General features: G+C 42.6%; 2 protein-coding genes across 3 annotated transcripts; one reads left to right on the top strand and one right to left on the bottom strand.

Moving 5' to 3' along the window:
- The first annotated feature begins 6 nt into the window (after window positions 1-6).
- Window positions 7-2,153, top strand: LOC104451043. The gene is made up of 2 exons (XM_010065795.3): window positions 7-130; window positions 1,335-2,153. The coding sequence occupies exon 2, from the start codon at window positions 1,383-1,385 to the stop codon at window positions 1,896-1,898; it is 516 nt and encodes a 171-aa protein (XP_010064097.2). The 5' UTR covers window positions 7-130; window positions 1,335-1,382; the 3' UTR covers window positions 1,899-2,153.
- Window positions 2,154-5,840: 3,687 nt separating this feature from the next.
- Window positions 5,841-8,069, bottom strand: LOC104451042 (myb family transcription factor IPN2). Of its 2 annotated transcripts, none has more exons than XM_010065793.3 (6): window positions 7,760-8,069; window positions 7,528-7,604; window positions 7,252-7,318; window positions 7,055-7,121; window positions 6,904-6,946; window positions 5,841-6,785 (listed from the first exon to the last, which is right to left on the bottom strand). In XM_010065793.3, the coding sequence occupies exons 1-6, from the start codon at window positions 7,926-7,928 to the stop codon at window positions 6,174-6,176; spliced, it is 1,035 nt and encodes a 344-aa protein (XP_010064095.2). In that variant the 5' UTR covers window positions 7,929-8,069; the 3' UTR covers window positions 5,841-6,173. The 2 variants fall into 2 exon arrangements, with proteins under 2 accessions (XP_010064095.2, XP_010064096.2); XM_010065794.3 differs by having other exon boundaries at window positions 7,261-7,318; window positions 7,760-7,928.
- Between the last annotated feature and the right edge of the window lie 3,839 nt (window positions 8,070-11,908).

The following is an 11,908-nucleotide window of genomic DNA, read 5'->3' as shown; positions in this document are numbered from 1 at the left end:
CTACGTCCCCACCGTTAACGACAACAAGGTGGTCGCCGGCAGCGACGGCAAGATCGTGTGGCGTCACACTCCCTGGCTCGGCACTCACGCCGCCAAGGGCCCCCACCGTCCCTTACGTCGCCTCATTCAGGTACATGTCCGGCATACATTATGTACATTAGCTTCGCTTCTATTTTACTTTTTTAGCTCTCTCTCCTGGCTAGTTGGTGCCCATCTTTAGGGCTTTGTTCGATGGATGAGGAAATAAAACCTTTGGGACCGGGACTGGCCATCTTTCACGACCCAACAACTTCAATCTTTCCACACTTGAGTGCGAAGATATGAAGACTAGACCGCTAGTTGCCTTCTTTTTCGACCTCTCGTTTTAGGTGTGCACGATAGCCTTCCTAATAATTCAGTGCAAAGACCTGATCTGTCGTAGGAGGGAACGGTAGACCCTGTCTTTTCTTGGTCAGCACTGAAGGAGTTAAAGCAACTCTATCGTGACCCACGACACCCATCTTAAGAATTAATGGTTCGAAACAGCGTCCTACGGCAAGGGAAATTCGCATGATGGGATCAATTATTTGCTGCACTTTTATAGACGAGGCTTGAGGAAAGCACAGATGTGAGCCCACTAGACCAATAAGCGCGCATACCGAGCGAGAGAGAGAGAGGTGCAAGGTTGGAGTGGGAGGAAGGAAAGAGGGGGGGAAGTGAGATCTGACAGTGATGGAGAAACTGTCCCGTCCTTTACCGGACAATGGACATCTAGGAGGGGTCTCTTCTTTTTTCTTTCTTGGACCATTCCACTGTATCGGAAAATTTTCAAAAATTTTGCGAAAAAGAAGAAAAGAAAAGAGAGGTAAGAAAGAAGGGAGTACTGAGTTCACACCCACGCACCTACAGGACGAGGGGCAGGATGGCATGACGAGGATGACGCGGTGCCTAACGAGAGGTCATTATAGGTTATTAGACCGACGATGAACGAAGGTGGTACTGGAACCCCTCCTCCCTTCTTGGGATTCCCGCTCTCCCCACCTCCACATTCCCACACCTTCCCCCTTTTGCTTTTGCTCCTCCGCGCCACTTTATTGACCACTGTGCACTCCCGCTTCCATTGGATCTAGGAAGATATTGTCTCCTGCACTCCGTATCTGCTAAGCTACCAAAATTTCGACATTATATATTGCCGAGCATCGTATCTCGAACTATAATCACGTAAAATAAGTAGATCGTGCCTAAACAGTCAGTAGGAATTTTGTCAGTACCAATCAGTTTTTTTTTTTAATAAGCTATTGAGTTCAACGAGATGGAATTGGGCCGTTCCTAACGTAGCCAATTGACGGAAGCAGGGACTTGACCCGGAGAGCACGGCTCGGTTGTTCGGCAAGGCACAGTGCATGGGGGAGAGGAGCATAGGGGAGGAGGAATGCTTCGTGCTGAAAGTGGCGGCGGAACGGGAGGCGGTGATGGAGAGGAGCGAGGGTGGGGCGGAGGTGTTGAGGCACGTCCTCCACGGCTACTTCAGCCAGAAGAGCGGCCTCCTCATTTACCTCGAGGACTCCCACCTCGTCCGTGTCCACCGTGTCCCCACCAGTAACAACCCCAGCGAGGACAGCGAACTAGAAGATCAAGAACGACACCACGACGAAGAGCCCGCGTCACCGGGCGAGACCGTGTACTGGGAGACGACGATCGGGAGCAGCATTGGGGACTACAGGGAGGTGGATGGGCTGATGATCGCTCACGAGGGGAAGTCCATCGCCACCGTCTTCCGCTTCGTAGAGACGTCGATGCAATACCGCCGCACCCGCATGGAAGAAGCCTGGACCATCCACGACATCGACTTCAACGTCCCGGGACTCTCCTTGGACCACTTCATCCCTCCTTCCGACATCCACATCCCTTCACCTTGACACATCCTTACCTCCTCCGTGACACACCCCCATCTAATTGGACGAACCATTCCAAAGCTAAATCCCCCACATTCTTATAATTAATAACTGCTCACAATGCTTCCTGTATATGAACCCCCTTAGATTAATCGTTGGGTTGTTCTGAGTAATTCTTATTTTTCTTTCGCTGTTGTCAAGCTGGGGCCGTTCGTTTGATGTATCTGACCTTTTTCAGCATGTATAAGTGGCGATGAGTGCAATTTTGGTGCAAAACAACATTCATATTGCATAAACGTGCGCTATCTTCAAAACATGGACAATAATATCCATGAACGATCCGCAAATTATCACGTGACGGTCCAGAACAAATCCGGATAGGCATATCCTCTCCTCATTTCTACGGCTCTGAATAGTAATGGTAACGTGTTCCAAAGGTGGCCTCCCCGCTCCATCGCCATCCCCATTCGTATCAATACAAAGAATGTGCTATCCGAAAATGCAGGCAACCTCAGTAGCTACTCCTGTGGACTACACTGTCAAACGCTATCTTATCACGACCAGTGCCGCATGCTTGGATCCTGTTGATAATTTTTTATATGACAACATTACATATTCATCTTGAAAAACAAATGATTCGGAAACGCCAGAGTTGGCGCCGTTAGTTGGGGTATCGAGGGATTTATTATTTATATATTGAAAGTTACCCGTTCGAATACTGCCAATTTGAGTGAAACATATTACGGATTGAGGTCATCTTCACAGATTGAGATCGGAGTCAGTGGATTCATAAAACTTATAGAGTGTTTTATGAATTTTTCAAATAGTCGGGTCTCTGCACCCATATTATAAGAGAAAGAAAAGAAATGATGGGCCAACTTATATGGCAGTTGAAGAAGGCGATTTCAAAGGGCAAGTGGGCTGGAGGAATTCGCTGGATTGGGCCGAGTAAAAAGGCCATAAGAAAGTGGGTCATGGGCCTAGCTGTAGCGGCATCGGTTACGTGTTCTGAGGAGAGCGAGAGGGGAGAGAGACAGTAGGACTGCACCGCCGTCTACTCCAGCAGCATTTTATTAATTAAGGGGAGGGGGGAGTCGATTGCGTAGCTGAATTGGGTTGATCGTCGAGTAAAGTGCTGCTTTGTCCTTTTCTTTTCCCTCGCTTTTCCTTTACATACGAAAGGCCTTCCCAACCAGCCTGTAAGGCAGAAATACTAATGAGGATGTATTAGTTTAGACTGCATCATGTGTTGCCCCCCCCTCCAATACTAAAGATTAGATGTCATCATGTGCTTCACTCTCTTTTCCTCTTTCTTCCTTTGTTTTTCTTTATCAGTAGAAGGTCCTGTATACATTGCTCACCTAGTATGGAATCTTGTTATTTCTCTATCTTCACCATCGAATAGTTTATCTGTTCTTCGTATATACGTAATTTCATTATAACTACAATTTAAATTTTTGGGTTAGACATTCTGCATAGTATTTAGAATAAATTCTACCGCAATTTATTTCACATATGCGGCTATTCCTTTGTCTATAGCAATTGCTATACTTGATTTTTCATACGTTACAATTTCACTTTTATCTAGTTTTAAAATTTGCACTCTGTTATTACTACTACCACATTGCTGCCATGGATCTTAACTCGTGTGCACGTGTGGGGTGTGAGTTGATGGCCCTGAGATGCCACGACCCAGGGCGGTGATCTTTATTAGGGTCAAAATAGAGGCACCAAAGAGGCCTTGGGCTGTCACTAGTGACTTGTAATAGTCTGGTAGGTGGGGCTAAGTTGTCAAATAAATGCAAACCATTTTAAGCATAGACTATGTGTCATTCAATTAATACTTTCCAGCATTCATTTCAAAACACAAGTTAATGATCTATCACTATTCGTAATTTCATGATCATCTGAAAAGTACATCAACGTTCTTCTTCATAAATTATCTTTGGAAAGAGAATGAATGAAGCATCCTATGAGTATTAGCTTCGTAACAAAGAGAAGCAACACATCTCTTAAATACATAGACAGAAAAAAACAGACATTCGGAGGGAGGGAGAGAGCCTCATGAATAGTTCTTCCATCTAAAAGAGAAGCAGCATTTTGTGGGATTGCGGAAGCGGATAGGGTTCTCCTAACATTAGGGGGCCCTCTAAATTTAGAGATGCTCAATAGGGAGCGGCAGCAACAGAAGATTTGAGAACCCAAAGAGCAAGAGAAATGGAGGAGGGGGATCCTTTTGGCAAATTCAGGACATGCAACTCCCTTGATTACCGTGCATGTCTTCTCATCTGCCAACGTTATGATCAACGAAAAAGAAAGCCTCATTCAAATGCCATCATTCCGTCAGCTTTTTAGGGAGAGAGAGAGAGACCAACTTCACTTTGGAGCAGAAAAGATAGAAGCTTCCTCGATTTCTGGCCGCGTGGGAGTGCGGTTCGATTCTCCCTTGTCTTTATTTTTTTTTTAGGGTGTTTAGAGACTTTAGCTTTTCCCCTGTCTGCATTCTACTTTTCTTTTTTTTTTGATGATCTTTCTCCCCCTAAATTCTAACTCTCTGATAACAATCAATTTGCTGGTTTTTGAATGCCTAGTGTGTGCTGAGACTCTCTAGATTCAATAACAAGCTTCAGGTTGTGCAACTTTTGATTTCCTTTTGGCCTAAATTTCCGGTACTTCAACCCCATCACCCTCCTCTTTTTTTCCACTTTCGCATGCATTTCCTTATCGCTTCTCAAGTAGCTAGATTCAAATGAAAATGTACGTGCCCTATATACCATCTTAAGTGAATCTCATAGGAAGGAGCTCTGGGAGACTCTCCAAATCTCGGGCCTCCTTTACAAAACATCTATTTAACCCTAATCCTATCCATGAAAAACTCACACAATCACACTTTACATAGCTTTCCCAAGATAGTAGTGCGTCTATCAAATCGAGTGTGATATATAACGCTTAAGCACTTTTTGTTGATTTCCTGAGTAAGTGTTATCTTTAGGTTCTATTTATTTGTTTTGGCCAATTTCCCTTTGCATCACATAGTTACGAGGAATGTCCACTATATTCTAGTCCTGATATTGTCAAACCCATCAATATACATCTTGATTCTCATCCAATTACTGATTGTTTTCGGCCCATTTCTTGCCCCGCAAAACTGGGGAGGTTTTTTACCATTATGTTGATTGTTTGGTTCCTTGATATATACTCGATCGTCACGTTTCACAATTGCCAATGCTACAACTTATATCTCATTTGTGAAATAATTTGATTATTCAATAGCACAATTTGGTTTCAATGCATCATGTCACATCATCTTCAAGTTTCATCTTGTGCTATTGGAATGTCAATAATTTCTAGCCCTAACTGTCCATATTATTGAGCTTGCTGGCAGCTAGATAGTTCTGTATAAACAACTTCAAGGAGTATTTCAAGTGGTGAGATATTAGTGGGGTCACCCGAATTCATGTCAATTAGTTTAAAAGAAATGCATGAAAGTATAAGCCAGCAAGCAAGCTAATTTGAAAATGAATAGGACCGTCGAGTGCAGGAAAGGGCTCATAGAAGATAAACTTACCACACTAGCGTGACCCTAAAGGACACACAGCATGAGTATTTCTTTTGTATCAGTGTGCTGGAATAGCTTAAGATGTTGCATCCCCTTCACTTTTTTTTTGCGAAGCGTGTGGTGTTTCATACTTAAAAGATAGATATTATCTACCACATCAGCCAAATATTGAGTATATATAGTGAATTTTCTGCATGCATGCATGATCTGGGACTGCATTTGTCGACCGTGTAATACCTATAATTGGATAATAACATCTGAACATGCTATTTTAGAAATTTACATACATGACTGCTCGTGAAAAACCTGAAAATTAATTAATTTATAGTACCGATCAATGGCAAAATGTCCATTTATTGTCGTATGAATGGGATGACTGAAACCAGTGAAAAAGTAGAGAAAAGAAATTTCGTGCAAAAGTAGAAGATTTAGTACATGAAATGAAAATACAAGTTAAAACAAGTTCTGCCATGCCTGCATGGCATTATGTGATTCGTAAATTGTTCTCAACTATCTAGCTGCCACTGGAAACTCGGAGGTGATCAGATGAGTAAACCTAAATAATATTCCTTGATGATCAAAGTTCCCAAAGCCGACTTCATGATACATATGCTCATACATAGAAGAGCAAGGTTTGAAGACCCGGAAGAAACTCTAGTCCAAAAATAATGTGTCACATCATCATCAGCTGAAATTAATTACCATAGTATAAGCTAGGGTAGAGATCATCATCATCAGCATCATCCAGCCTGCTGAAAGAGATGGTCATCGTGGCGATGGGGCTTCAAAGGCTTCTGCTCATCCCCTCCTCCTCCTCCGGTAAGAGCCGGGGGTGGCTTCGCTTCGTAAATGTCAACAGAGATGGAATCGACCATCTCAGGCGTGTGGATCTGGTCATGGCCATGTTCCGGGAGATCATCGGCAGACCACAGCAAAGGGTTCTTACCGCTACCACCGGTCACAAAGGGACTTGGTCTCTTCTTTCCAAAACCACTGTTGTCGTGGCTGTTGTTGTTATTACTGGGGAGATGGTAGGAATCGAGGGAAAGGGAAGGCCTGTCTAGGTTGGGATGAAGATCGAGTTGGTCGGCACCACCGTAGATGTTGAGGTCTTGAAAAGAAGGGAAGTTGAGAGGGGATGAGGATCCAAAGTCTTTGACAAATGGTGCTCCTCCTCCAATGCTATTCATCGGGTTTGGCATATTACTGGGGGTCTTGTGATTGTGGTACCCTGCTCCGGATGAGTTGTGAAGGACCATGCTTTCACCAGCGAGCGTCTGGCATGCCTTCTCCAACATGGCCTGCATGTACTTCCCTTGCGCCTCTATCCTCAGCTGCAGGTGTCTCTGCACCTGCACCAATTTGCACCATTTCTTTTTTTGTTATTCAGCACACAGAGAAGAAGATGTAGAGATAGTTGAAACCTTTTATTTTCCCAAAAAATGTATGAATGCTGTGGGCAAGTTTTACCTCCAGTTGCTCGTGAAGTCTACGCTGCACCTCCATCTGCATCCTGACGATGGCATCAACCAACCCATGTTGGAGTTAGTCATGCGAAAAAATCCAACACAAGGGTGTAAAAAAGGAATCCCAAAACGTCCTCAAGTTTAGAGCGACTTACTCATTCATACTGCGGCCTATCATGGCAGAAGAAGAAGCGGAGCTTCTTTGAAGCTCAAGTGCAGAAGCTGTCAACAGCGTCAAATTATATATGCAAGTAGATGAAAAGTGATTAACGGTTACACACCGAAAGCTACGTGACATATGATGAACATGCAGAAAACCTAGAAATAGAAGAGACGATATATATAGAGTCACCTCTCTTACCATCCTTGATGGAGTGATCATTGAATTCCTTGTGGGGTTGCTTTCCCAGCCTGAATTTCTGCAGCCAACAAGTAGGTCAGGGTTTGCCCTGATAAGCAAACATAAGAAAAGAAGCAAAAGAAAGGCAAACGAAAGCGGGAAGACAATCTCGATTGCCGCGACGACCCACCCCACCTACAAGCTTTGGGCTTTGAACCCTCTGAAGGGGAGTGACAGACAAAAAAGCTTGTATAAAGCCGAAAGCAAAACAGATCAAAGGAAGTGAACCTGGAGATGGCTCTTGAGATGGTAAAGAGTGAGACCCTTCACACCCATCACCCTCATGATGGTCTTCGGCGTCGCCTCTGTCGTCACACCAAACATCAAGATTAGTTATCGTTCATGAATCGTTAAACCTTCAAAGCCGAGATAGGTGTGCATGTAGCTAGCAAGAAAGAAGGAAGATGGATCCGGAGAGAGTTTCAAACCACATGAACGAAAGAGATTCGTTGGTACTCACTATCGGGGCCTCCGAGCTGGGTGACGGCGTCGACAAAACGTTCATGAAGCTCGACGGTCCATCGGAGGCGAGGCTTGGGGTCGGTGGTGAGGACGAGGCCAGAATCACCTTGCACGCACATCCCCCTCTCATGGGAATTCATACCCGAGGGCTTCTTGGGATGGAACATTCTCTACCTCTCTCTAAGCTGAAGAACAAATGCGATATGGGGGAAAGAGAGAAGGAATAGGGTGCGTTTTTTGAAGAAAGATCAGGCTGCCCTTTTCCCCTTTGGCGTTTCTCTATTCCAAAGCAAGCTACTAGGACACCCTTTGCAAATATATATCATATTTATTAGTTTACAATAAACTATATAGCCGCTATACCTCTTCTTTTTCTTTTTCTTCTTCTTTTTTTTTTCTTTTTTCCCAAAGCCGTTATGCCATCAAATAAATAAGTAATCATTGCGGCTACACCGCCGTTCCGTAAATAAAATCTTATCTGAGACATATTTATTTTCCACTTTACACGCATCTATTACATAGGGTTCAATTGAGTTTTTACGATACCCTAATTTATATTTAGAAAAAATTTAATTCAATATTGATGGTGAAAAATGTTGACTAGCCAACAAGGTTCAGCCTTTGGCGCACATATACAATCTTTTAATTTAGTACCTACAATCATTGCATTACTAGATGTAAAGTTTCATGGCTTATGTAAAAAATTGTCCTGGACTGGGGTGTTTTTCTTATAAGAATTCCTAAAAGATAGATTAATCATACTTAGACTTATTTGTATCTCACAAGTCATCAATTCCTTTGTATAAATAATAATATGTCATCTTAACTCATTAAGACAAGCTTTATAAACTCATTAAGACAAGCTTTATATATCACTCATAAATTGAGAGAATCCACATCCTCCGATTTCGACAATGCAATTGCTTAATTCTACCATGGTTACGCATGATCTGTTGGCAGATGCTTTTAATGTTCTGATTTCAGTTTTTTACAACTTCTCATTATTTCAACTGCTATGACATGATGAGAACTTGCTTTTGAGTAAACTTTGATTATGTATTTGTTTCATGCAACTGTAGTTACAGAGAGATGAATAGTATTGTATTATTATGCTCTATGTGCCTCTAATGCTCGAAGTTTGTCAAGTTGCAAATTTTACAAGTTAATGCTAACTCCTACATTAATAGTGGATGTAGTTAAAATAGGTGATTTAGGGACGGATTTTACTAGCATAATAGTTTTTGTAGTATTGTGAGAATAACAATCTATTGGGAGTTACAAATTCTTAAAAGGAAGTCCCACAATAATTTATAATTATTTGTGATTTAGTTTTTTTGTAATTCGGAATAAACTACTATTTTCACAGTAAATTAAAGACCGCCATACAATCATCTTTCTTTAGGGATCAATTCTCATCTCCAACGGTGGTGGTGGTGGTGGTGGTGGTGGTGGTGGGAGGAGAGAGAGTTTTTCCATCTTTATTGGGGGGAGAGGGTGCACAGACAAATTCTGAGTTGGATGTATTGTTGAGGCGAAAAGGAGAGACCCTCTTTTGAATATTATTCTCCAATCATGTGAAGCTTCTTTTTAGGTCTCTGCATATATATTTGAACGAGAGCCCTTGCTTAGATACAATCATGACTGCCAATTCGTTAAGCTTTGCTTTACCCATCTTTCTTTCAAGTTTCGAACCCAAATGCTTTTTTATTCATTATAACCCCGAGCCCACCATGCATGCACAACTCTCTCTCTCTCTCTCTCTCTCTCGTACCACGACTGCCTTTTTAACTCCGCAGTGTCCCCAGAATTATAAAGCTACCAGCTTAATTATTATTATTAGCTGTTAAATAGCCAAAAATCAGTGATATAAAGTTATAAACTCATCATATGAATCATGTCCTCACAGACATTTTAATGTTAAAATATATGATCCATAAATATAATTTAGTGTGTATATCTCTATCTCTTCATACATATGTTCTTAGACTCGATATAGTAAAATGAAATTTAAAAGATGAATACCCGGGCAGAAGAACAAAAGCTTTACTTCCTATCAATGAAAAACCAAGTCATGATGAGGAGGGATTGATTCTGATTCTGGGTAAATTCTCCGAGAACTAGTTATGGAATGTCGTCAACGTCCTTGTCAACCACAATGATTTGGCAATCACAGAGCTAACGTGGGTTCATATGGTATCTGTTCCCAACCGATTTTGCATGGCATTTACATTGCGCACGTGAAATTTTGCCATAACATTCTGCTCTCTCTTCTGACTATCTCCTTCTGCCCTGGAAACAAATCATTAGATACACATGGCGCGTGATATTTGTTAGAATATATGTTTGTGCAGCAACTTGAACTAAGGATCAATTGAGAACAAGCCGACCGTACATCTGTGTATAGTCATAATCTAGAGATTTTGCAAGCGAACTAACGGCGGTTAAGAAGAATAGGTTGAGCAAATCTCAAGGGTGAAAACATGGGCATGTTTGTTCTTCTACTACTACTAAATGGGCAAATTAAAGGTAAGATGGATGGATGGACCCAAAAACTTTATGGTCTGCGAGTTTGTTGGCGAGAGGGCGGGGGAAATTCTAAGCGCCAAGGGGAAAGGGGAATTCAGAGCGAAGCTTTTGATGAAGATATTACGAGGGGGACCTCTTCATCCTCTTCTCTTTTGTGGAATACAAGCTTGTCCTCTCTCAACCTAGAGTTGGTCAAACCCTAGAGCAGAAAGACGAGGTAATTTATGCAACAGTGAAGCCCCGCGACATAAGGGTTTAATATACATTTCAATATTTTTCGCGACGAAAATAAACAAAAGCAGGTGAAAAAAGAGGAAAAAGAAAGGAGTAGAAAAGGGGGCAAAAGCTCTCCTCTCATGGTGGGATGCCAAAATCTTAAGAGAGACGAGTGAGAGAAGGAATTGCATGTCATTCGGACATTCACCCAAATCCAGAATGGGGAATAGATGCCTTTCTTCTTTGACAATTAAAGCAAGATTCCCCAACTCTGCCCACATACTTAACCCTAGGAGAATTGCCAGTGACCATGGATGTACATTCAGGCTATTTGGTAAAATTAGCACACAAGTGGAACACGTGCACGGACCGATCGGCATCCAACGTGATTTTGCCATCACAGACAAGTATCGTCACTGCATACTTCATTGCTAACTTCATTGTTCTGCTATGCAAAATTCTCTTTGATTTCTGCTCGAGAGGCGGCCACTTCACATTAGAGCGGTAGTTGATGGAAGTTATACCCTTGTTAACGTCAAATGATGTCGGTGGCCTTTTTTAATGAGCGCAAATCGAAAGCGGGAATTAATCTTTAGCCAAGTGGAGAGGATGGGTCGGCTCTCCTCTCGCGGACGAAACACCTTTGAACAATTCAAACTCTAGATGTAGATGGAGTTTATCCAGAAGGGAGAAAAGGAGTTGCAATCTAGAACGGGAGATTCCCCTGCAGTCGCACTTTGGACCACGCTTTGGCCAAGTACGTAGCTGTCCCGTCCGAGAACACATGGGGATGTTAATATATTCAGACAAAGCCGGGGTTTAACTTTGAGGTGATTAGATTTTATGCAAAGACTATAAACCCCGGTGGAAAAGCAGGCTGCGTTAGCGTTGAGGCCATGTTTGCTTGAATTTCAAGCATCTTTATGTGCATTGCCGAATTATTCTGCCCCCCAATGAATATATTCTCTTCCAAGTGATCTTCCCGGGCCCATCTTTTTGTGGTTCGCTTTTCCTCTCTTCCCACTTCTTTCTTTTCTTTTTTCTTTTTGTTTTTGCGGGTCTATGCTCCTCAGGAATCCATAGTTTGGTGCATGATGGTTCGAGACTTCAAAACTCTTTTTGGCCTTAGTCGTACCAATTCCTTGCGACCCCTTTTTTATTCGTGCGAATGAATAGTAGACGCACCTGCCTTGTTAAAGAAAACTCCCACTAGCATGTTAAATTGATCCCCTCAAGGGTTCCGAAAGCCCGACCAATCTCAGGGCCATAAACTGAAAATTGTCCCCACAGCTCCCAGGCCCTGGTCCTTACGATCGCGATAATCCTTTGTTCGTTATAAGGTCAGGTACACTGTACCCATTTCCCCCGTGCCACTCATTTGACTAATTTGATCTTATCAGACCGA

The sequence above is a fragment of the Eucalyptus grandis genome, chromosome 6, assembly GCF_016545825.1.
Source record: "Eucalyptus grandis isolate ANBG69807.140 chromosome 6, ASM1654582v1, whole genome shotgun sequence".
Taxonomy (NCBI): Eukaryota; Viridiplantae; Streptophyta; class Magnoliopsida; order Myrtales; family Myrtaceae; genus Eucalyptus; species Eucalyptus grandis.
Note: the sequence above shows the minus strand (reverse complement) of the source record. Positions and strands in the feature narration are given on the sequence as shown.

Bases quoted from the DNA above. Each gene is read 5' to 3' on its own strand.
- LOC104451043 (XM_010065795.3), top strand. From the start codon at position 1,383: ATGGGGGAGAGGAGCATAGGGGAGGAGGAATGCTTCGTGCTGAAAGTG.
- LOC104451042 (XM_010065793.3), bottom strand. From the start codon at position 7,928: ATGTTCCATCCCAAGAAGCCCTCGGGTATGAATTCCCATGAGAGGGGG. The intron at 7,605-7,759 runs GTGAGTACCAAC...GTGTGACGACAG, and splicing joins CCAGCTCGGAGGCCCCGATA to AGGCGACGCCGAAGACCATC. The intron at 6,786-6,903 runs GTAAAACTTGCC...AAATTGGTGCAG, and splicing joins GACTTCACGAGCAACTGGAG to GTGCAGAGACACCTGCAGCT.